Genomic DNA, 25,662 nt, shown 5'->3' on the forward strand with positions numbered 1-25,662 from the left:
TACTTTTCATTATTTATTGTAAAAAATAGTATTAAACAATAGGAAAAATACTACTTCTTGTTCAATCCACCCCATACTACTTTATGTGGAAACAATGGAAAAATTTGACAGAAATGTATTTACCCATTCCTATCCATATATCAGATGATTCCAGCTCCTCAGGACATGCTCATGGGAAAAGTATTGGCAGTATCACAGCATATGGAAACGGAAATAAAAAACATGCAGTATTTTCAATTGCAGTTGGGAGGCCTATTTCCTGGAGTCTAGAGATCATGTTGTTTTATCTGTTTTCCTTTAGCATTATGTACATTATCAGACTTTCATAACTTCAGACACCAGCATAAAGCCCTGATTTTTTGCCAACAGCGACATACCCCCCTCAAAGATAAATGTGGAAACCAGAATGACTGCCTTACTTCTGTTTGCAATTTCCTTTCCACAGGAACATGCACATGATATAGTTCCTGCTAACACATATTTAAAGCTTGGCTAGCCCTTTTCCATTTATACCAGTTCCATCCCACTGGAGGTCCTCAGGGCAGCACAACAACAATGGAGAACAAACTTCCAGCATTGCAACACATTTGTTATGGCCAAAAACTGCTTGTCCTAACACCAAATTACATACTTTGTATGACAACTTCTTTTGTCTACAAACAGAAATATGTCAGATTTTGCATTAAACTGTATTACAAAAAATGCAAAAGAATACTTTCAACAATTATTTTCTGTGGATTTCCTAGCTCATCTCAAAACTATGAAGAACCAGTGCTAGCTCAAATGGAGCTCAGTTTTAACAGAGACCCAAAATAGCAGGTGACAGTACTATTTACCTGGTGCAATTAGCTTCACTATCAATTGGCAAAAAGTTGACTTAGCTTCATAGGTTAAAGCACAAATCAGAGAAAACTTGAATTAGATGGCACTGTTGAGACCACCCCAGTCTCAAGTCAAGGGGTGCACTTACACACAGGTGCATTGTTGTAGGTGTGACATGAGTACAGAACCCAAATACTGAGAAAATAGGTCAGCAGAAACCTATGGATAATGCTAAATAAGAGCACCTAACCATTTTTTTCCACTGCTTTGCTTGATGAAAACTTGTACCAACAACAGTTTGAGGTGCATCACACAAATGACAGTAACTGGAGTAGAGTGCAGTGGAAATTTTGGTCATTCTGAAAGAAGATACAATGGAGCAATACAGGAAATTCCATACCAAGAGGCCAAAGTCAAACATTTCTTCTCTTGCACATCATAAAGGTATTTTTGGTTACAAATTACCACTGCAAACAGCCTTCTCATAGATAAAACTAAAAATGTCTCTACCTAAAAAGCTTTGAGAAGAGTCAAAACCCCACAAACCACAACTAGAGAGCTTTCTATAGGTCCTCTTCTGAGTGGCAAGAGCTTCCCAATTTTAAGGAAGCCCCTCCTCTTGGTCAATCAATTCCGTTTTGGTAGAGAACACATCAGCCAACATGTGCTTTGGGATTTCGGATCCCCGTACTTTTAACGTGTAGCAAGCATTCTCTACTTTTGCCAGACTCTGTTTCAAGGTATAGAGCTTCTTTGAGACTTCGTAAGGTCCGGTGTTGCCAATGAAAGTGAATCCATCATAAATCTGACGCAAGAACTGGCTCAGTTCGAAGGGCGTGTCTATGTCCCCATTCCCAACGCTGCTGATGCACAGCCGCATCAGCTCTCCTGTCAGATCAGCCACTCCCAGCAGGTAATCCACAGGGGTTACCTTCAGGCTCCACGTATGGGGCTGTTTATCATGGGAATTGGAGGTCTGGGGACAGAATGGAAGAAAGTCCAGTAAAGAAAAGTGTGAGAAAGCCATCTGTAATGGTTCAACTACATGCTAACTCATCTAACATAACTGGAAATTTAAAACATTCTGGAAAATTAAATTGCATGGCACTTCTACATGGTCTCATTTCAGAAGTACTAATCTCATTCCAGTACTAATCTCCTTCCTTTTCCATATAAAAAGGTAATTTCTACTTGAGATGTCATTTTCATTCTAGCAAGTATGATAAACATACCCTAACTCTACCATCTCTATTTGCAAACAGAATTATCACATCTTTGTAGCAACATTTATTTGCAGTTGTTTGGGGTTTTCTTTCATCTGACAGACCTCAGCTGACAGATTTTTTTCCTAAATAGTCAGTCCAAAGTTAGCAAGTAAGTCAAAAATAGTCTGCATTATGAAAACAAATAATATAATTTCATAATGGTGTCTTGATTTTCAAAATATATTCTCTACAAGTAGCCATAGTATTCTCAGATCTGTTTTATATCAATTGAGCTTATTAAAATAACAAACAAAAATCTTCATGAAGCAAACCCATCACAAAGTTACAAGTTTCCTCCAATATCCAAGTTTCCAATACTTTTTATTGCCAGAATATTGGTAACATGGGAGACAATGCAGGTTTCTATCTGTTCACTTGTTCTCATAATATGCTATCTACCCAAATTGACAGATCTGGTCAGAGGCATACACGCTGGGGTTAACAATTTCATAGTTGGCACCTCTGGTAAAAACAAATGAATTTAAGCTAAAGATCAGGCTTCTTTGCAAATATCATACCAAGGGAATAAAGAAAGAATGAGAAGTGCTTTACAGCAGAATCTCTTCAGCAGAAGCAAACTTAGGAATTTATGTAAAGCAGCATTACTGTACACTGCACCTCAACTACTTGTGCACTTCTGTAGCTTGCTACCAAATCACTGTTGTCCCCTGTCAACAATCAAACTGCACCCAGTTTACTGTGTTTGGTGACAGTAGTTTATCCCTATGAGCCATTTAGGGCAGGCTAGGAGTACAGACAAGTCAAGGAACAGCAGATACAGCATTAGAGCTAAGGTATGATGGGACACCAGCTTGTCCTCTGAAAGGAATCAGCTCCAGGGGAGTTACAAATGATGCAGCTAAGGCATATGCACAAGTCAAATACAGTGCCTCCAGTGACTAGTTCAATACCAGCAATAAGATTTCAGTCATGGAGTTCATCCTGCCTTGGATTTGTTTGTATCCTCCAACTTCTGCAACATACACCAGAAGGTCTTAGAGACAGCCCCAGGCACTAAAAATCCCCCCGCTACATTTGTTAGTTAGTATTTCACTGTCCTGGATCTTTTGCCGTATCAGAAAGAGTTCAGTTTGCTCTGAATAAAAAGGATGTGAAATTTATAAACTTGTATCCCACGGATTTAGTTTACTACTTATCAGAATAAAAGGCATGTTTTGAACAAGTGAGTCAAAGCTCACGTCTATCTAATCCATTCCACTTATTTAATCAGATGCCAAAAATGTGACTAAGCCTTCTTGCTGTATTTCCATCCCAGAAAGATGTTTGTCAATTGAAAAAAGAAAAACTTTTACCATGTTTGTTGTTTCTTCTCTGTCTTCTGCTGTAAATATTAGTTGTTTGTTGATCTCTTCAACACTGATCAAAGATCGTGTTTTGATAAAATACTGAAACGAAACTGCCTCAACATATTCTTGAAGTCCTGCAAAAACAGCAGAAACAAGCTCAGGCTTCCAACTTTCTAGCAATGATCCATGCTTGCAATTATTTAGTTTTTAGGAAATCTTTTAAGTGAGACTATTTGAAGGTTACCAGCAAAAAGTGAAAATTAACATAACCCAGAAATAACACTGAAACATAATCTAACACAGCACATTTCTGAAGCATGAAAGTCAGACCAAGCACACAGACAAACATGTTTAAGTTTTTACTCCATCTGCATTTTTCATGCAGAACTTTCTGTAATTTCTGTATAAAGCATCATAGTATTCTCAGAAACTTTCTGAAGATAGCTCCCCATAATGTTTCCAAGGGCTCATGCTTGGACCAGTATAGTTTAATATCTGCATCAATGTCATAGAGAGTGGGATCAAATGCACTCTCATCAAACTTGCAGATGACAGAGCTGAGTGGTGCAGCTGATGCACCTGAAGGATGGGATGCCACCCAGAAGGACTAGGACAAGCTTGAGAAGTTGGGTCCATGGGAATCCCATGCAGTTTAACATGACCAAGTGCAAGGTGCTGCACCTGGGTCAGGGGATCCCCAGTATCAGCACAGGCTGGGGGATGAACAGATCGAGAGCAACCCTGCCCAGGAGGACTTGGGAGTAGATACTTGTTTAAAACTGAGCTTCCCACTTCTCCATTTTGTAAGAATCAGGCTCCTTAAAATATGCAGGTTTGGTGAAATTCACATTCAAGACAAAGCAGCTGTTGTCAGAAATCACTCCACACCAAATAAATAAAGAAATAAGCAAATAAACAAAGCAGACAGGATTGTGATGTCCAGTAAGAAGACTAACAGGTGATCCTGCTTTGGCAGAAGGGTTGGACTAAGTCATCTCTAGAGGTCCCTTCCAATCCTAACTGTTCTGTGATTCTGGGAATACATGAATAACTGCTCTATCCAAAAGAACTTACACTCTAAAATTAAGGTGATGAAGGCTTAGTGAAAGTATCTTAATAGAAGTGCAGGGGGACAAAAGGAGTTGGTGTGTTGGAAAGGGAATAAAAGATGGGATAACAAACATAGCTTGTACCAGATTAATATGCCATCTACAGCTACCTGCCACAATTCTCTCTCACAACCTACTTATAGTAGATGGTGGTTTTATTATGCATTACTGTATACGTGACAGCCTGGAGGAAGAGAAAGCTAGGTAAGTTTTCCCAGAATTGGCCTGGGAAGCTTTAGGGAGCTGGAGACAAACAGCGATAGCCAAGTATTAAAACAACCTGCAGGTGGTGTTTTTGTAATAATCTGTTTTTCTCATAGGTTTCTTTAACAAGACAAATGGGTGTCTTTTTAATTAGCCAATCATGTGAAATGTATTGATTAAATGACCAATCAGGTCCACCTGTAGCAAACTGAGCTATAAAAGAAGAGAGGACAAACTAAATGAGTTTTTGCCACTTTGCCTTCTGATCAGATTATGATCATCTCTGACTCAATGGTGACACCTTACAACAAAGGTGAGGTCTAAAAAAAAAGTTTGACTGTTCAGACAGAGATTTCACAGGACGTCAGTTTATCTTTATGTGCAGAGAGCAGATTTGGGGAAAGCATGTGAGGAAAGCTCATAAGCAGAAAGCTGAAGCTGGCACTGTTGGTGGAAAAAAAGGCAGAAACGAAGCTGGAACAAACAGCCACAGCAGTATTAAGCTAAAAAAAGTTGTAGACACAAAGCCAATGCCTGTGTATATCTGACCCCTGAACAGAGAATGCCAAAAGAGGACATTAAAGGAACAGACACATGACAGAGATGGTTCTAGCAGAGCTATTCTGAGCCATTTTAAGGGGATGACCTCACTTTAAGAGACACTAACAGGTATCATGCTGCAAGAGGGCCAGGATTAGACAATAGTTTTGTCAGTGAGAAAATGAGGATGTAACCAAGGGTACCAGAAGCAGAAGCCTGTTTCCATTAGAATAATCTTAATACCCTCAACTGATCTGTACAGTGTCAGGACTTCAGCTTATGGAACTATGCAGGAAGAAGCAAATTTAGACTTCACCAGGATCAAAGAAATAGTCTACATCAAAAAGAAGAGAACATAGATTTGAATAACAGATGAGTGTGGAAATACCCCAAAAAACTCAAAGGAGTAGGAGGCTTTCCATGTTACTACCACAAAAACATGATATGTGACCTATTTTTTTTTCCTTTTAAATATGTATTTGAGCAGAAGCAACTCAGAATGGCAATTTCTTTATAGCACTCTACAGCAGCACTGGGAAAAACAGAACAAATATGCAGCAACCAAACTCACACTCAACACTGCTGTTCACAAACCAGAACACAAACACAGAGCTGGCAAGGTAATTAAACACCATAATTTCATCAACAGAATTCAGGTAAAGCATTCTGGGCACAAGCAATAGAAAAACAGTAGATAAAAGCTACCCAGGATCTTTTAAGATAACTTCACAAGCTGCAGAGAGGTAGATTTCATCACTCCCTCTTTCCCTGACTTACCTTCTGATGTAACAGGACCAGTAATCTATTATGAAACTTTGGCTTTTTCTGTGGATAAGCTGTAAGCTACCAGATACAGCAGCACTCGACAACATCTGTGAGACTCTCCCTCTGCTATCTATGGAGAAGACTATCACATATGAAGAATCAACTTGGCATTTTCCACAGCTCTAAGAGAGATCAAATCAGCCCTCAAACTTTTTGGTAAACAGTCTCCTCAGTCAGTCAGATCTCCCACTTTCAACTCACACCACTTTTACTACTTCATACATGTTTTGTCCTTTTCCATTGTCTGGCTCCTCTGTTCTTTTATCTTTCTGTACTTTTTAATGTGGGCATATTTATACATATGTACACACACATATCTTTGCTTCCTCCTGCCATCCCACGCTAGCTGGTAGGTTCCAGCCTTGTGCTCTTTCCCTTTGTTTAACACCACCATGTAAATGTTGCACACAGTCTGTTTGCCATTTACTGCCATCTTCTCACAATTAGGGAATCTATCTCCCATCATTTAGTAAGCCTTACAAAACTCAACTAAAGTTACCATCACAAATAGACTGCTAACAAATCCTGTTCATGACTATTTTGCAAAAAACATTAATATTTTACTTTTTCTTCTTAATTTTTTTTTAACAAGTTCTTCTTCCAGAAGTAGCTACAATACGACATTTCAATGAGCCAAGACCTTGAAGTAAGGTATTTCCATGTGCAGGTTGAAGGATGTTTAAACATGTTTTAGCTTAATGGTAGGACATCCGCTATTTTCAGCAAATAATTCCCAAGGTGAAAAACCCCATCCCATTTCACTACGCCATCCAACAATACCTTTCCCCTTATGCTCTTGTTTTGGATTTATTCCAAAATTAGCTTATTTATGGATTGAGCCACCAGTAACAGAATAGTTTGTAAGACTGCCTTTTATGGGTTTGGGTTTTTTTGAAGTACATGGACAAAAATACCAATTAAAAACACGGTATTATTTTTACTAGCACCTCTTAAAATTACAGATGCAAGGTAAAAAATTACCTGCTTAAGTATTTTGATATTTTATTACATTTATTCTATAGAAATAGCTTATACTAGACAAATGCCAGTGACCCAGTATAGCAGCTCCCTTCTGTGTTTTAAAAAATTTATCTTCTGCACATAGCTACATAGCTACACTGAGATATCTTCTGAGTATGCATCTACAAATAAAGATTTTTCTGCCTGAAAATTTGAGCACTTTTTGCCAGCTGATATTCAAGACTTTTTTCCTTAACTACATATGCAAGATCTGAGAAAGAAGAAAAAGCAGTTACCCTAAGAAACTTAGCAAGAAATTAGGTTTCTTAAATGAAAAAATAATTTTAAAAAACGTAATTGGAGCACTCAGTCCAAGAGTCAAATGAATGCAAAAGGCAGAGGAAAAGCAAGTTCTATCTAAAGAATGAGTAAATAATTGAAATTACTTAATTGCAGGAGTTATATTAGGGTAAACAGAATCTGAGATACCTGAGATATGCATGCATCCATGCATGCATGGAAGCTTCCACCCAGAATGACAGATCAAATAAGAGGTGAAAGTTTCCATCTAAAATTTTGTTTACTTCATTTCCTTCTTGAAATCTCGGTTCAACAGTTACAAAATAGGTTCAAAAGGATTTCATGCTTCTCGGTTGTTAAGGTTAGCAATGCCAGTGCCACCTGCCGTCTTCTCAAATAAGCTGCTTCTCACTCTATTTCTTCCCAAACTCATTTTTTTTCATCCTTTGTACTGTTTCTCTCTATCTTTTTGTTTAGAGAGGAGTCTGTGCTGATGGTGTGGACACAAGCAGACAGATACAAGCCTGTGCTCTCTCACTCAGCTCCTCCCCTAAGCCATGCAGCAGGAATCACAGGCCAAGAGCAGCCACTAGAAAGGTGGTAGGAAGATACAGCCAGCAAGCTTCTTCCAGGATCACTGCATGAAGAGTGGGGCACATTATTTCCAGGGCGAGTCATGTGAAACTACCCGCTTGCTGATTCATTACAAAACCAAAACAGCACCGACAAGGTTCTATCTTATTCCCATGATTAGGCTGGTGAGTTACATTGTCATTAAAAAACCCCCAAACAAACACAGAGAAAAACTTCCCTTCTTTCTCCTCCCCTCCAAAACCAAAGAAAGCAGTAACAAAAAAAAACCACCCACCACCAAAACACAGAAATCCCTGCCATAATCCAGGAAAAAAAAAAGTTATATCCTTGTGGAAATCCCAAACAGAGAAATAATTATGCAGAATATGGGGAGCATGGTAAACTTAAAGAACTTGTTTCTAGAAGCATATGGATGAATAAAGGGGAAAACAAGTGAAATAAGCAAACGAGTAACCATCAATTGAAACAAGTATACAAAATAAGTTTAGTCATATTAATACAAAAACTAAAGCCAGTGTCCTATTAAGATGAAACTGGTAATTTACACCTTAATCTACTCCTTTAAAGTTCTCTGCATACTTGACAATGATTCCTAAGATTCAGAGGTCTTTTTCTTGGCAAAGGGGGTAAAAAGTTTAGTAACTAAACTTAAACTGAGGCTATGAAACAATCAAAGCATTTTGTTGATTGTGAGCATGAAGTCAAAGGTTAATTTTATAACATACACTGACAGAGGATAAAACCAGCTCTCCTCACAGACAGGAATGCTCTGGACATCCTGTTGTGAAAATGGCTTAAAAGAGTAATTCCAGTCAGGGATGGATTTTATAAAATAGTACTAACTAATAAATACAAATAAAAGTACTAGAACAAAAGTCTATGTGAGCTCACGTATTTGGAAAAACACATGTTTCTATTCACTCAATAATAATTCAAAAGCTGGGTCAGTTTACTATTATATCAATAATTAAAATAAGGTAAATTTCTTCTGTAAAGCCCTGAATGCTTTGTTCATTAGTCAGCTGCTGCTTGACACATCCGCAACCACCAAAAAGTTATATTGTCTTCTAGCTTCATGAGTTGAAGCGATGTATTGTGGATACTGAAGTGTTAATATTGTTTGCACTTTGTTTAAAGTTGAATACACACTTCAGGAGGAAAAGTAATACCATTTCAGGGGAAAAGGCAATACCAAGATTAGTCAGTTTCCCCAAAAACCCCAGAAACAAATATAAGTTCCTTATCAGACAGGTGCCTGTGAGAGTTAAATTATTTCTCTAAACAGGCACAAAAACCCTTCAAAGAACTGCAAACAATATTTTAATCTCTCATTGCAGAGAGCAGGGAATCAAGCTTTTTTTATATTGTTATTAAAAATACATGGACATATGACCAACAACAGGCCTTTTTGCAGATGAATAATTGTGGGTGAGAAATTCACAAACTTTTATTTTGCTTCTACTTGGAGACCTGAGGGATGTACCATGCTTACTTTTGTAATCAAGGTTTTTGTTCTGAAGTTTGGGATTTCATTCCAACTCACAAGCCCCAAATGTAGTAATTATGAAGACCACCCAATGTTTTACATGAGTTCTTAAAAAAACTATTCCTCTGACAAGTAGTATTCCTGACCTCTTTGACTATCCCCAATTGCCTTCATAATTAACATAGAGTTTCAAAAGCCATTCAGTCAGACAGCAAATTTTACACTGCTGGAAGCCTTGAGGGCAAGTGTTCAAGATACCAAAGAAAGGAAGCTCTGACTCAGTCAGGATGTTCAATGATCAAAGAAGAAAGAGCACCTAACACAACACAGCTTCTGCAGTTCAAAACACAGTGAAAGTTCTTCTTGAGGTGTTGTTGTTTCCATGCAACAGACTCAACTCACAAGTACATCAGAAGAACCAATTATGAGGCCATTTGTCCTCATAAGCACAGACCTGTGAGATGGCAAAAAGGTACTTCACTACTTGCCAACCTCTATTTCTCCCCATGTGACTGCAAAACAAAAACTGAACCATGATGTGCTATCCCCATCACTTCTTGGACTGGAGTTCCTCTACGACACATTCTCCTGTGTGATTTTAAATAAACAAACAAAAAAGCTTCATAGATTTTTTTTTTTTAACTTCTCTTATGTTCCAGCTGCACTTGGTTCCTGCAAAGGCTGGAGAGATCTGGTCTATGAATCACTAATGTCAATAACTGCAGGGTTGAAAAAAATTCCTGAGCCAGACAACAAGGTGCCCTCCATTTGCCAGCTATAAAACTGAATTAAAACACAGAGTCATTAGTTTCAGGTTGTCATGTGAGTAATCACAGTATTTTTCATAATAGTACAGCAGGACTTTAGGACAGCTAGGTCTTAAGTGAGAAGCAGGAAAAGACAATCTTTGTGATCATGCTGACCCACGGCGTGCATCTTTAAAAGACTCTACATAGCTTCTCTGACGGACTTCTGCTGCTCTGAACGGCTCCTGCTGAATTTACATCTCATTCAGGGATGAGCTGATAATCAGTTCTCACACAGTACATGCCCAGTCTGCTCATATCAGAATTTGCATTTATGTTTGTAGGTTTGTTTTAATTTTTGTGTACGGACATACAAAACCTGCAGCAGAAAATACCAAGTGAGAGGCTTTGCAGTCGTTGTTTTTTCTTTTTCCTTAGAAGAACTTAGGAAAAAGGCACAAACCAAAAATAATAAAAGGGCAGCAAATTCAACAAACTGAAGGTACCAAATTTCAAATAGGCATCTTGCAGAATGAAAAAAAAAACAATCCAGTTTGACCAAGCAGGGATATGAGTCAGAGAAACAGAAAATAACAAAACAGAAAGAAAGAAATTAACAAAATTGCATCTGATAACTGTAAGCTTATTCACTCCAAATTCTGTTAATTATCCAGTATAATCAGGAAACTTTGTTTCCATTTCTGGCATTTTACCCCTCACCTACAACAGCAAGAGATTAATTCTTCAGTCACATCCTGTTCCTGTGTTACTGTGTTTTCCCACCATCTTGCATAAACCTGATTGCTTCCTTCATGGTCAGCTTTCCTTTCAAGTTTTAGGTGTATTTAGGTCTCATCCTGGGTGAGACATTTACAATTCATGATATCTTCTTCCTGCAGTACAAAGCTTTTCTTTTCTATTACTAACCTAAAATTAAATATGCCATCTATTTTAATTACAGTTTTTAAGCTTTCTCAAGAAAAAAATAAGGTGTTCTACTTATACTGTTCCTGATGTACAGAACAGTACATTGATATATCCTTTATATTGTGTACCTTGATATTATTTCAGAAATACATGTGTGTTTACAAAGGTAGAACAATCTGAGTATGTTATCTCCATATTCTGAGTTAAAAAGCTAAGGAAAAAAAAACCTAAAACAAGCCAAGTAAACACAGACCTCATTACACAGATAGTTCCTTTACTTTGCATTCTAATTAAAATCCTTAATACAATACCCAAAAAATGTTGTTACTTAAATCATCAGCAATCTAAAGCTGGCCTGCTTGGACAGACTCCACTCATCTCCACAGCATTTCTTAGAGCATCCTGCCTGGTGGTACAACATACTACAGCTAGAAAGTGGCATTCTAGTGCAACTGAAGTATTTCCTTTTCATCCACAGACTTAACTGGCCTGGTCCAGTCGAGCAATGCAGTTTGTTGCAATATGCAACTTCATGCCTGAAGTGACTCTAAATAGCACAAGGCAGGAGACAGAAATAAGCTCCATTATATCAGTCTCTCAGAATACAAATAGTGCCTGCACAAGATAAATGATGTATTAGACTGTGTCAGTGCTGAACTTTTACACAGAATTTCCTGCATCATCATCAGCAGAAACAGTCACAGAGCAATAGTTTTGACAAGGTGCTGACATTTTACAGCCCTGTCATCTAATCCTATTGAGAGCAAGTGCAGACATGATAAACAGCTAATGAGCTTCCGTGTGCACAGCACTCCACTCACCACTGTGGCAAGCACAGGCACACAGCAAAGGTCAGCCAACAGTGCTCCACTTGCATCGATCATCATCACCCCACATCACTCCACTTCAGAAACTCCAGAAGAATTATGGGCTCCCCATTCAATATTTCGTCTTAAGGGGCAAAAAACTGAGTAAAGTCCTCAAACAGCTATGTTGCACTGTGCTTTTATACTTTGTAATACTTCGTAATAGTTCTGATTTTGTATCCCCTTATTCTCCCCAGATGATGTACCCCTTTTTGTACCCCCTTCCTCTACCTGTGTAACCATTCTCCTGTGTTGAGATCATCCCCCAAATCCCCGCCCTGGCTCTCTGTCAGTCACTCAGCATCCCATCCCTTCTATCTAGATCTTTCGGTCAAAGCCGTCAAGTGATTAGCCCGAAGCCAGGGGTCAGCCCCCCAAGGATGATGTTATACGCTATCCCAAATGTCCATCCCCTAAGGCTGCATCCCTGGAGGGTCTTTATTGGTCAGCAAATGTATCTACCCTCGGTTTCCTCCCCCCCTTTAAATGTAACCTTGAGATTCCTTTGTCTTACTCTGAGCACAGGGCATCACTGAGGGGTGTGGGGCCCCTGGGGACCTCCAAATAAACCTTGGACTGGCCTCTGTTCAGAGTCGGCCTTTTACTCTCCACCGATGTCTCCTTTGTCTCTTCTGATGCAAAGGTGACTAGCCCAGCTGCCCTCAGTACCCTCGGGGCACCAGAGAGTGTCCCCCCCGCTGTCGGTCACTTTGGGGCTGCCCCCCCCATTGTTTGCCAACCCGGGGCTGGCTGGGGTTCACTGGGAGGCACCCAGAGAGACGGAGACACAGCTAGAGATTTCATTTAACAAAGTCACATTGAAAAGGTACTCCATTCAATCCCACACAGTGCCAACTTATTGAGCAGTCCTTAATTTTCCCTCTGCAGTACACAAGTTTTGCATTTATGCAGAGAAGATTCAGAACATGCTTTGAATTACATACATCCTAACATAGAATCATAGAATTTTTCAGGTTGGAAAATACTTTAAGGATCAACTGAATCCAACCACTAACCCAACACTGCCGAGTCCACCACTAAACCGTGTCTCTAAGTGCCACATCTATATGTCTTTTAAATACCTCCACAGATAGTGACTCCATCACTCTCCTGGGCAGCCTGTTCCAATGCTTGACAACCCTTCCCATGATTAAATTTTTCTTAATATACTATAGAAACCTCCCCTAGTGACTTGAGGCCATTTCCTCATATCCTATTTCTTGTTACGCTGGAGAAGAGAGCACCCCCACCTGGTTACACTCTCCTTTCAGGCAGCTGTAAAGTGCAATGAGGTCCTTCCTGAGTCTACTCTTCTCCAGGCTAAATCTCTAGCTCCGTCAGCCACTCCTCAGCAGATCTGTGCTCCAAACCCTTCACTTCTTCCATTGCCCTTCTCTGGACACGTTCCAGAACCTCAGTGTCCAAAGTTCTAGTGATGGGTCCAAAACAGAACTTGAGGTGCAGCCAGTGCTGAATACAGGGGGACAATCACTGCTCTGGTCCTGCTGGCCACTCTGTTGGTGATAGAGGCCAGGATGCCACTGGCCTTCTTGGTCACCTGGGCATGTACTGGAGGATCATGTTCAACTGCTCTAGACCAGAAACTCCAGGTCCTTTTCCAGCGGGCAGTTTTCCAGTTGCTCTTCCCCCAGCACTGCATGGGGTTTGGTGTAGCAGAAGTGTAGGACCCTACACATGTTGCAGAGCACTTCTTTCTTGTTATGAAGTTCCGTACAGATCTTTTCTGTATACTGTTGGTATTTCCCTCAGTAGTTGACAGTTAAACATATATATAAAAATACTTAAACACATATGTATATACAAATTAAAAAATCCAGAAAATTTTCTTCCTTCCTTCCTTTCAAAAAATCCATACAATCTTTTTCAGTCCTTTTCTTGCATAGTGTCGCTCAACAATTTTACAGAAAGAGTACATATTTCCTCACAGGATATATAGGGTATACACTCCAAAGCAGGCCAAAGGAGCAGGAATTCTATATTACAAATAGTAAAGCCTTAAAAATATCAACAAAGCAGAACATTCTAACATAACAAATGAAGAGCTCTGCATTAAAAAAAGACTTCATTATTTCAGTATCTCTTTGTTTGCTTGTTTAATCATCCCCTGGGACAATCTGTACTGTTAAGAAATGTGTAGAAAACAGTCATCAGTTTTTGTTGTTGTTCAATTAGTGCTATACTCAGTGTTTGAGCTCATGCAAGTGTCCTTTGGGGAAACGTCCTGCGTGCCATTAGAACTATTCTTAATGAGGGAAAGCATGAAACTTCTTTAGTGCTCTGCCAGAATTGTTTTATCTTCAAGTCAAAAGAACAACTGCTTGGAGTAACCCCAAAAAAAACATTCAACAATTACAAGTGGCAAACAATATTCCTAAGCATAATACTCATAGCATTTTTCTATTTATAGGCTAACAGTTATTATACTGAATAAAATATGTATTAGGCATCTTTATTATGCAGACAATCATGATTCTCCAGTTAAGGCTGCTACAGTGGTTTCCATTATAAGCTCAATTTTGAACCCTTTTACTCCTGTGAGAGCTAGGGTGGGGAACAGGAGGATGTTTCATGTTTGGTTTCAAGACAAAGGAGAATATTTTTAGGAAGTTTGAGGTTAATTGGACATGCTGCTTTTGAGATATGGGACATAAGTGTTTCTTTACTCTTTTTTTTTGGAAGAAAAAAGCAGTTTAATGGCAATGTTTTTGTTCATAAAAGCTTTTTAACTGGTTCTCCAGAATTTCTTTAAAATACAAAATCAGAGTTGAAAACTAGGTTAAAGTAAGGTCAAGACTTACAGCCCTAGGAAATACATAAAGACAAAGACCTAGCACTTAGTTACTTTTATTTTCAAAACGACATGCAAGCTTTTTCCACTGAAGAAAAGCAAAGCAACAATTAAAGAACACTACTTAAAACCAAAACTAAAAGCAACATTCTTAACGCTTATCACTTTTCACCCCCCCAATTACAGTTCTTCATAAACAGTGGTGGGCAGGTGGAATAAAGCATTCCCTCTTCCAGTTGTTCTTCATCTAACTGTCCCTTCATTCCTCCTGTTTCTAGGTTTTCTATCTCAGCTTCATAATCCTGACATCAAGCATCTTCATATCTCTGACACCGCCTTGATCCCAGCTTCAGCACAATCAAGACCTACATGTCTTGAAGCCTGCATATTCCCTTTTTTGCCATCCCAACGACTAACTGGAGAGCAGAGGATTTAGCAAAGGTAAGAGTAAAGGTCTGGCTGAATGTTAGCATTTTATACTTGTTGTGCACACAAGCTCATTTACACAAATGCCTAAAAGCAATCCCTGTCTTCCCAGTGACACACAGCTATATTCTAACTCTCCCTTACTAAGCATGCACTATGGGCAACAGCTGGCACAAACTTTCCTGGCAGAGGAGCAGATGTAGAAGAGCTGGAAGTAGATCACATGGATGATGTACCGAAATAGAATGAAGGCAACTTATTTCAGTTGAATTTTATAAACAGTTTTCTTAATGAGGCAAAAATACCTAATTACAGAAACAACAGGAAGACCTTAGGGCCAAGTATTATACAACTGATGGGAGTGCACAGATTCACCATTTATTCACCTGAAGAGAGGGAAAAAGTAAAAGTACAGCTATTTCCAGTTCTAACTTCAGAAATGCATTGGGGGGACTGTGTATTTGTACCCTTTAGTTCTGTCCAAAAAAACTGCAAAGTTCAGGTATTTGAGAGATTCCACACCTGACTGCTGGAAAGACAGACAGCAGAGTCTACTTCTTCTCTCCCTTATTTAGCACAATAATACCTTCCTGCTTTCCTTTCTCTTTACCTTGAGAAGACAGTAAGACTCATTCTCTTAAGTCTTCTTAAGACTGTAGTAAGAAAATTCTTTAATTCTATGACAATCTCACCCCAAGTCCCATGTAAGCACTAAGGATGTGCCACCAAACATGCAACTGCGTGCAGTTCTGGGTGTCACTATTTAAAAAGGATGTGAAGATCCCTGAAGGCATCCAGAAGAGAGCAACAAAGCTGGTGAAATCATTGGAAGCAATGTCCTGTAAGGAGCAGTTAAGGATTTTGGGCTTGTGTAGTTTGGAAAGGACAAGGCTGAGGAGCAACTTCATTGCTCTCTACGGGTTCCTGAGGAGGGGAAGTGGAGAAGGTGGTGCTGGTCTCCTGTCCCATCCAGTGGCAGGATATGTGGGAATGGCTCTAAGCTGCATCAGGCAGGAGTGTTTCTTTTGAAAAGGTGGTCAAACACAGGAACAGGCTTCCTAGAGAGGTGGTTGATGCCCCAAGCCTGTCAGTGTTTAGAGGAAGCATTTGGACAATGCTCTTAACAACGTTTTTTGACTTTTGGTCAGCCCTGAAGTGGTCAGGCAGTGGCACTGGATGATCACTGTAGGTTCTTTCCATCTGAATTTGCCTATTCTGTTCTAAAAGTTTTGCAGCTGTGAAGGCATTGAGTCATCATGCACATGCATCAGGTCTCTAACTTCCTCTGCTAACTACTTCTACTACTATTAACCTCCCCTAGAGTAACTCATCCCGCTCTAAAATGGAAAAATACACCTTAGTCATTTTAAGAGGCTAAGATTTACAACACCAGAAAAAACTATTAAAAATTCTGAATTATTCCTGACACAATACTTGCAGTTGTTTTCTAAACAGTTTATTCAGGTCTATTCTGGTACTAATGAGTACCTTTATGCAAGCCAGAAATAAATTATGCAGGAAAATCAGTGTAGCTGACAATGTGTATTTACCAAATACACAAAGCAAAGCTGAACAGTACTTTTTTTTCATTAACTTCTTTATTTTCAGATTGCTACGGCTAGCTTAAGTTTAGGTATCTTTCACGTAAAAAAGAAATTTAGCTTTTGATTGCTGAAAATATATATATATTTAAAGACACAAAACCAGTAATTTTTTTTACAAAGAGGAGAGATTCTGGATATAGAAAACTAGCATCAGGTTTGCTTACTTGTTTTTTAAGAAGATGGGTACACACAGAAGTTACTGTACAGCAACTTTCCATGTGTCTGCTACGTAGGTATACTCTCTTATGTGCGACATGAGTGAATCTAATTCCAGGCCAACTGCTCCTCAGTAGAACTAGAGGCAGGTAATTTACTGCCACAAAGACACACATCAAACAAAACAGAGTCAGTTCAGGTGAAGCAGCTGATGCAGAGTAAGGGGTTACCCTGTGAGAATCTGACTCACATGGCATGGCTGATGGCTTGCACCACGCAGTCTCACAAAGATCCATGACGTAGCAGACCTCAAACACTGCTGTTCTATACAAAGCTTTATATGATTCACACAGGACTACAAACTTCAGGGGTTATTCAAACAAACTTTACAGGTCACAGTGAAGCATTCAAAAACTTTTGTTCTTAAAACTGAATTGCAAGGATTCTCAGCTTTTATAAGCAGTACTTAAAATGAAAATCAAAAGACAATTTTAATGTGTTAAGATACTCATAATGCACTTTGAATAGTATTGTTCACAGTTTAAGTTCATCTGTAACGTCAGCATTTTGAATTATCTCTTTTCGTTGTGTCACTACAGTACTTGGCTATAAATAGCAAGACACAGATTAAATGGCACTAAGAAAAACTATTTACATCTAATTTGAGCAACCCAAGGCATCACAGGTAAGAGGACTGTGGAATTAATCAGAGCCATTGAGGACTATCAGGGCATGCTCCTTTTGGTTCCAAATTGTTAAATTGAGACTCAAGACCTGTGTCACTCTTACAGCAAAGTTTGTGTAAGACATGAGTACAAGTGACCTTAACCATTGTTTGTCTTGTAAATTACAGACACGTATTTGCTGCTGGTTAATCAAATCAATCTTATGGACACTACTAAACAATTAATTCAGGGCAAATCTTCAGCTCTCATCAGCTGAAGAAGTTTTGCCTGAACAAGGAAAGATATACACAATTCCAAATTGTTTAAAATGAGATTGATAAACACAAGACACTTTTATACCATGACTGAGATGTCAAAGAAGCAGTTGCGTATTTTATTCATGTGTTGCCACAACCAAGGCATACTAATTTTAGGTAATATTCAGATTATTGCTGCAAGAAGTCAGCAAAGAAATATGGTTTGGCAGCAAGAGTCACGGACAAACTGGGATTTAATATCTCAAGAATGTTAGCAAAGACTGCTGTTTACAGAGAGGAGCAGAAAAAGATGCGACTGAAACACACAAACTGGTTTAATACTTGCAACAGAGAGGCAGAAGCACATTTTGAGCCTAGAAGAAAGAAAATGCTAAACTAAGGATTTAAATTCATTAACTTTATCAAATTCATTACTTTATCAAATCATTCATTACATTTCTCAAATTCATTAACTTTATCAAATTGAAACCACTTTATCGCTCAAAATGGATAATTTCACAAGACAGTTGCTCCCACACTCCTCTTTGAAACTGCAGCCCTTCAGGAGGGGCAAATGAATGTGCTACATATATTCCTCTCAGTCAGAGAACAGTAGCCAGTACACTTGTGAGAAATACTCCCAACTTCAGTTTAGGGCAGGGTCCAAACTGTTCCAGTTGTAGACTCTCATTTACATCTTCCTTTAAACTGCAAGGAAACTGTAGGACAACAGCTTCTCTAATACCAGAGCTAACTTGCTAGTAACAAAGATTAACCTGAGTCCTGATTTATAACCACAGAAATGCAACAAATTCAGACCTGCAGTATGAAGAGGAAGTATTGCTACATAAACAGAAAATAAGCTTAGTTCAAAACTGCACACTTTTCCTCATTTTAAATTATTTACCTGGAGATATAGCTCTGTGGAACTGATACATGTCTTCTCCAATCAGTTCTTGTGCAACCTGCTTGATCTTCTGTCGGACAGCATCTAGCTTGACTTCAGATTCACTTAATATTTCTTCCCCATTGGGAGCACTGCAATCATAAAACAGAAACTGAAAGAGCAGTTTCTAGCATGAACAAACAGTTAAAAAACATTACACTTTTTCTTTTACTAATCAATACATTTTCACTGGTTTCAAGAAAAAGCAAAACTGATACTAGAATGAGAAACAGTTTAACTTTCACAGATACCTATTGCAGATTCTGAAATTCTGTAGATTCTTACCAAGAAAATAATCAACTACTCAGGGTTCTGGTAGCATGAAGCTTATTCCAGACTACAGCCATGATTATTATTTAAGTAAGAAAAAGGAGAAACACATACAAAGGCTTCAAAAAATATTCCAGAAAACTAGCAGTATTTACAGAAGTCCTTCAACTTCTTAAAAAAATTAATATTTTGCAATTCTTGACAGTATTGCAAAATACAATACATCATATACTTCTACATGTGATTTTTTTTTTTTTTTAAGGAAGTAGTTATGGACTATGCTGTTCAGGAACAGCTGAAATATCTGATTCACAACCACAACATATACTTGGCATTTAAAGTTTAGTTTATCTAATTCCTTTAAACTTTCTCCTCCCTTGAGCCCAAGTAATCCACGTGGTATATTAGTTTACAGTCTTTTTAAGGAACTACTGATTAATTGGTCTCAAGAAAACATTTAAAAGCAAACAGTAAAATTTACTGAAATTAAAGCCACAATAATTGTGAAAAGCAATGAAGAAGGAAATACAAAATACAGCATGGAAAACTTCTACTCTCACAAAACCAGGAATGCCTTATAAAACAGGAATCTAAATTCAGAGTAATGAGGAATTCTTTGTTGTTGTTCTTTCCTCCACAAGTTCCCAGCTACCTAGCCTCTGCAATGGGAGTAGTCATTTACAGTCAAGGCTGTAGAGGTTACTGGAACTATCACAGTACTTCTTTGCAGAAGAAGTAAGCCAAGTTAAAGAGCAGGCAACTTCATAATCTCCATTTATAACTACAACTATAAATAGTTACTACTTCAACATAAATATATTGATAGGTAACAAAATGCAAATTAAGATAAATGAAATTACAAAGAAAAGTAACAGGGAGAGTTGTTATAACATGCAAGACCAGTGTTTGTCACGTACAGCAAACACTTTATACAGCAGGCTGCAAAGCTTCTAATTTTCCTGTTCCTTTTCTACTTTGTCTCTGGCTTCCAAAGATTGCTTGAAGGTTCATGAGAACACAAAACATATGGAAGCTCAAAACTTCACACAGAAGCCTATCCAGCTGTAGTATTTACATAAATAGATCCCAGGTCACCTCCTATTTGCACTGATGACCTGGGGTGGGGGTGCAACAACCAAAATGGTGACGGAAGTGCACGGGCAAGTAACCTGAAGGAAGGGTGCGTAACTCCTCTCTCACAGCTTGCTGAAAGCTGGAAGGCTCTCATCTGCTGCTCACTCTACTGCTTTACACTGGTTTAATAAACCAACAAAACCAACTCAGAAACCCGAACCAGCATCTTTTAATTCTCTAATTGGAGTGTGCATTCATTAGCTCACATCCACCTTAAAGTATGTTTATGGGAAGTTAAATTCCTCTCAACAGAACATTGCAGCTGTTACTCACAGACAACACTGCAAGGCAGACTGTAGGTTTCCATGAACGTTTTCACGCTCAGTGTGACTCACCTGATGAACCTGTGGAGCAGAAATATTGTTCTTTTGCTTTCGATCGTTATATCCCGACTGAGCTTCACAAGCCGTTCGTATTTATCATGCCTGGTGTCAAGCTCCAGCTGGAATGCTGCGGAGTCAATCATTACAGCAAAACCCAATTGTCACACAAACACAGCGCAGGGGAAGAGAAAAGCACCTGTGCTGCACTAACTCCTTACAGAGCCCACCAGCCTTGCCCCTGGGCACCTTTCCCCAAGGTGGGCTGTCCCTGCAGGGGGCACGGCTGCAGACACCATCACTGCATGTCACCTGCCAAAGCTGCAAAATTCATCATTAATGCTACCTTTGTTTAATAAGACAGGTTAAGTAGCTATCAATGCTGATGATGCCTTAAAGCAGACTAAACAATTTTTAAGTTAAAATATTTGGTTTTGCTGATAAAATCTATTCCACAATACTGCTGTTCTGGAAATGGACTGAAAATTCCACCCCAATTCAGCAAGAAAAATGAAAAAATAAAACCCTACAATCATTTGTTAATATTATTCACCAGTGCCTAAACCAATCAAATAAAAAGCATCTGGCTAAGGCACATATACGATTCAAAATGCACCATTTAGTTACAAGAAAGGTTGCATTTCACATCCCAGCTAGAATTGGCCAAAACTTGAGTATTTTAATATCCCTAAGGACTAGAAGTATGAAAAAAAAGTGAGATCAATTACTTAAAATAATATTTCTGACTTGCTGATATTAGTTCTCTCTAACTACAACAAATACAGAGAAGAGAGGAAGCGTATCTGGTTTTGACAGTCAAATATTATGACTGTTTACAAAGAGTGGATCTTTGAAAAACTTGGAAGAAACCATGTCCCGTAAATTCTTTCTAAAATTAACCAAACACAGATGAATGTGTCTCAGGAGAAGGGAGGGAAACAACTGTTTTGAATTGGAAGTAGTAACAACTTTATGACAAACTGATATTCACAACAGTGAAAAATTAAAGTTGAAAGTACAGTTGCTCTGCTCAATTCAAGAGCAAGTGTATATACAATAATCAATATAAATGATAGAGTGGTTTGGTTGAAAGAAGCCTTAAAGATCACCTAGTCCAAAAGGACACTTTCCACTAGATCAGGTTGCTCAAAGTCCCCTCCAGCCCGGCCTTGAACACTTCCAGAGATGGGTGAGCCACAGCTTCTCTAGGCAAAGTTCAGGGGTCATGGTTAATCATCTGCCAAGCTGATTTACACAGAAAAATATAAACACCCATTTTTAAAAAAGCCAGGAAGTTATATGACATTGAAGTACACATTAACCATCTAAAACAGCCAACCAGCTTATATTTAACCCTTCTTAGCTTCATAAAAAATATGTGACACGGGGAAAATTTTACAACAAGAATTAATCTGTTCCCCTTCTCAAATCTCCTTCCTTCTTCAGTCAAGGCTTCTCATCTCTGAAGGTCAGCTTTGCTTTGTTGGGGTTGTCTAATGAGAAATTTAAATTTACTGGAGTTTAAATCTGGTTTAGTCAAAAATCCTATAAAAACAATTTGGCTGAAGAGAAGTTTACACCTGCCTTTTTAAAGAACTTCAAATATATGTTAATACTTTAAAAGCATTCAAAGTTAATAAAGTGACTACATTAAGGTCCATATTAATTAGTTGAAGTCTTTTTTTTAAAAAAGTGCAGGTATAAACAACTACCAACTCTAGAAACAATGCATCTAGATTTACATTTCAGTCATTTGTGAATCCCAGCCAAGGTCAGAGCCTCCTCAGTTTCCCAAAGGTCACCATCTCCTCCTGTTGCCCCTGTGGCTCAGATTTTTTTATTACACCTCTGCAGATCCTACAGTTTTCTGTCATCAAAGGGCCCAGTCACCTTTTGCCTGGATGAACACTTGTGCAATTTGCTCAGCATCAGGTTCAGCACAAGTGAGGGGGGCAGGGGAAACAGCATTCCCTGAGATGCTGTGGGGATGGAAACAGGAGCAAGTCATCAACAAGGCAGTTATACAAAATCCCACTCCCAGGACTTCACTGCACAAAATGCAGAACACTAAGCTCTAAAGGTATGGAGTATGAGTCAAATTAGTTTCAAGTTTCTCCCTCAGAAAGAGCTGGTTTATTTCACTAATAACTTCCTAGTAATTTCTACACCACATTTTTAAAATCTGATTTTCCAAATGCTTACTTACATTTAAAAGACTTCATCAAAGCTGAAGGTGGATAAACATTCTCTTTTTCTTCTCTTCTTTGACCATGTGGAAAATTATCATGCTTCCGTTTTCTGAACCCACCTGATCCTATTAAACAGTAGACACCAAAAAAAAAAAAATTAAAAAATAGTTTTGCCAGAGCATAAGGAGCACCAGAATGCTATCTTCAGAGCATTCCTGACAGCAATCATATCATACAGGATGGAATAAGGTAACTGGATGAACCTTATTATCAACTGACACCAGCTTCATATTATCATGTTACTTCTTCTATCACATTGCTAGTGAAAATTTTAAAAAAAAATCCATTTCAATGGATGAGCATGGCAGGAACATAAGCCTTTTTTTTTTGTAAGGTCTTTGGGTCTTCACACCCTTTTATGTTTTCTTGCTGTAAGCAAATGGTTGCATGGAAGTCTGTGATTTACGTCACTAGTCTTCTCTAACACACAGAAGAAGTAAGGCACAATTTAAGCAGACTACCCCTATTCAGGTATACAGGTTTTGTCCTGCAGTCTAGCTTCTTAGGCCCTTACACTCTGCCCATTATCAGTTTCTTCTCTGAATGCAGCTGCCCACTTCTACTGCTTCGTGTGCCTCTTCCTTAACCCTCCTCTTCAGACCCACACCCAGAACTCGTCTCTTTTGGACTATGTTTTACTCCCGATTTACACCTTGTATTGTTTCTTCCTTTTATCCTTCCTTCACCTTGGACTAACTCACTGTGTCACCCACGTGTCAACCATTCCTCTCTCTCCCTCCTTTTGGTAACAGCTGGACGCTGCTCCTAACAGAGCCAAAAATTTGGCGAACTTGAAAGAGGCATACCTTTTGAATACGTGGAGTTCTCTCAATTTCCTTAAAAGAAGAACCAAGGGAACACTGGATTTTAAAATGTTTCCGCTTAATTGTTTATTATCCCAAACCAAAACAAGAAGTGGGCGTAGCTACTTTCTTAAAGAGGAAACTGAAAATAATTTTTTCTTTTCTGTTGGACATGAGTTCAGGGTTTTGTTTTTCCTATAGCAGTTTAAAACTTTAAATGCACCCCCTGAAAGAGTGCTGAAGGGAGGTCTGTGTGGATTCTCGGTGGTGCCAGGCAACAGAACAAGAGGCAACAGGCAGAAACCAACGCACAGGAAGTTCCGTTCTTCCTGACTATGAGGGAGAAGTTTACTGTGCAGGTGACCACGCACTGGAGCAGATTGTCCTGAGAGGCTGTGGAGTCTCCCTCACTGGAAATGTTTAAGAACAATCTGGACACAACCCTGTGCCATGCGCTCTAGGATGACCCTGCCTGAGCAGGGAGGTTGGACCAGATGATCCCGTGTGGTCCCTTCCAGCCTGAGCTGTTCTGTGACTGATTCTGTGACTGCTAGGGCTAAACCAACACACAAGCGGCAGAGCAAGCTGTGAAAAATACATATTTCACATATATGTTATGCTATATACATAATATTTTATACATATATATATATATATATATATATATATATATATATATATATACACTCTACCGAACAGTTAGCACAAGTGCTTTACAGGTCTCACACACTCAGCTTCCCTCTGTGGCATGTGATTTTCCACCCCCAGGAATACAGACCACTATAGGCACCCGCAGAGCCCCAGCGGGAAGGCCGGGCACCCACGAAGGAAAGCTCAGTGACACCCGTGAAGGAGCGGCCCCTCCCAGTGCGATTTTCACGGCACAGTCGAAGGGCACCGCTGGGCACGGCAGAGGCCACGCACCCCCGTCCCCTTCGAGCGGCGGGGCCTCCCCCTGCTTCCGCCGGCCCCAGCTCCTCACGCCTCAGTCTCCTGAGGGTGGGGAGGGAAGGGAAGGGGACATCACCTTCCTTGCCGCTCATCACGGAGCCGCCGCCGCACCGCGTCCCCCCGGCAACCCACAGCCGCCCCGCGCGCCACCAGGACCCCGCCGCGCCGCCTGCCGCCCCCGACCTGCCGGCGCCATGGAGGGGCGCCCCGCGGGTGCCGGACGGCGAAACGCCAAAACTGGCGGCAGGAGCCCGGCCCGCCGCCTGCGGCGCAGGAGGCGCGGTGCGGAGCAGTGGCAGCGCGGAGCGTGATTCGGACGTTGCTGCCCAAGAAATCGGGGCAGCGCCGAGGCCGGGCCGTGCCTCCGAGAAGGCGACTCCTTGGGCAGCTAGTGTGCGACCCCGTCGTGGGGCCTCAGCGCCCGTAGCATGACGGGACATGTAGTGCCGGGCGGGGCGGCGGCGCGGTCCCCGGCGCTCTGGGGTTGTGTGCTCGATGTCCCGCTGGTGGCCGGCGTGTCCCGCCACTGGGACTGCGGTGCTCCTTGGCTTAGACCCGCAGAAATCCAGCGCCATTCCTCAGCCCAGACCCGTACAAGCGGCTGTCGTGTCGCCTTCCCTTCACCCCCCGACGGACTCCTTACTGCCCCTTTCTTCCCCGGCGTATCAGGACTACGGTGCTTCCAGAGAATCACAGAATCAGTTGGGTTAAAAAAGACCTCTGACATCACCGAGTCCAACCTATGGCTGAACACCACCATGTCAACCAGACCTTGGCACTGAGTGCCACGTCCAGGGACACTAAAAACACTTCAGCACTTCCAGGGATGGTGACTCCATCACCTTCCTGGGAAGCCCATCCCAATGTCTAACTGTGAGGTACTTTCTGTGAAGAAATTCCTCCTCACGTCCAACCTAAACCTTCCCTGGCACAGCTTTTGAGACTGCCTGTCTACTCCCGTCCCCTTAGTGCCCCTTTCCTCCCCGGCACGTCAGGATCCAGGTGCTCTCCTTCCAGGCAAGGCGACTGGGAGCAGCCCCCATTGCAGCGCCAGGTGCCGCGTTACTCCCCTTAGTGCCCATCCACGTGGTGTGCCAGGGGAAGGAGGCCAGGGAGGATGG

General features: G+C 40.2%; 1 protein-coding gene across 2 annotated transcripts; it reads right to left on the reverse strand.

Moving 5' to 3' along the window:
- TSNAX (translin associated factor X) lies at positions 1–24,816 on the reverse strand. 2 transcript variants are annotated; one of them, XM_041402124.1, is made up of 6 exons: positions 24,725–24,816; positions 22,745–22,852; positions 20,554–20,668; positions 18,776–18,906; positions 3,401–3,528; positions 1–1,798 (listed from the first exon to the last, which is right to left on the reverse strand). In XM_041402124.1, exons 1-6 carry the CDS (start codon positions 24,735–24,737, stop codon positions 1,424–1,426), a joined length of 870 nt encoding a protein of 289 aa, XP_041258058.1. In that variant the 5' UTR covers positions 24,738–24,816; the 3' UTR covers positions 1–1,423. The 2 variants fall into 2 exon arrangements, with proteins under 2 accessions (XP_041258058.1, XP_041258057.1); XM_041402123.1 differs by having other exon boundaries at positions 24,618–24,727.
- Positions 24,817–25,662: the final 846 nt, after the last annotated feature.

The sequence above is a fragment of the Onychostruthus taczanowskii genome, unplaced genomic scaffold (genome assembly GCF_017590055.1).
Source record: "Onychostruthus taczanowskii isolate IOZ18803 unplaced genomic scaffold, ASM1759005v1 scaffold193, whole genome shotgun sequence".
In the NCBI taxonomy this organism is placed as follows: domain Eukaryota; kingdom Metazoa; phylum Chordata; class Aves; order Passeriformes; family Passeridae; genus Onychostruthus; species Onychostruthus taczanowskii.

Excerpts from the sequence above, each read along its gene's own strand:
- TSNAX (XM_041402123.1), bottom strand. Across the intron at positions 3,529-18,775 it reads CCACAGAGCTATATCTCCAG|GACTTCAAGAATATGTTGAG; the intron begins GTAAATAATTTA and ends CTGTTTTTGCAG. Across the intron at positions 1,799-3,400 it reads GAGAAGAAACAACAAACATG|ACCTCCAATTCCCATGATAA; the intron begins GTAAAAGTTTTT and ends TTCTGTCCCCAG.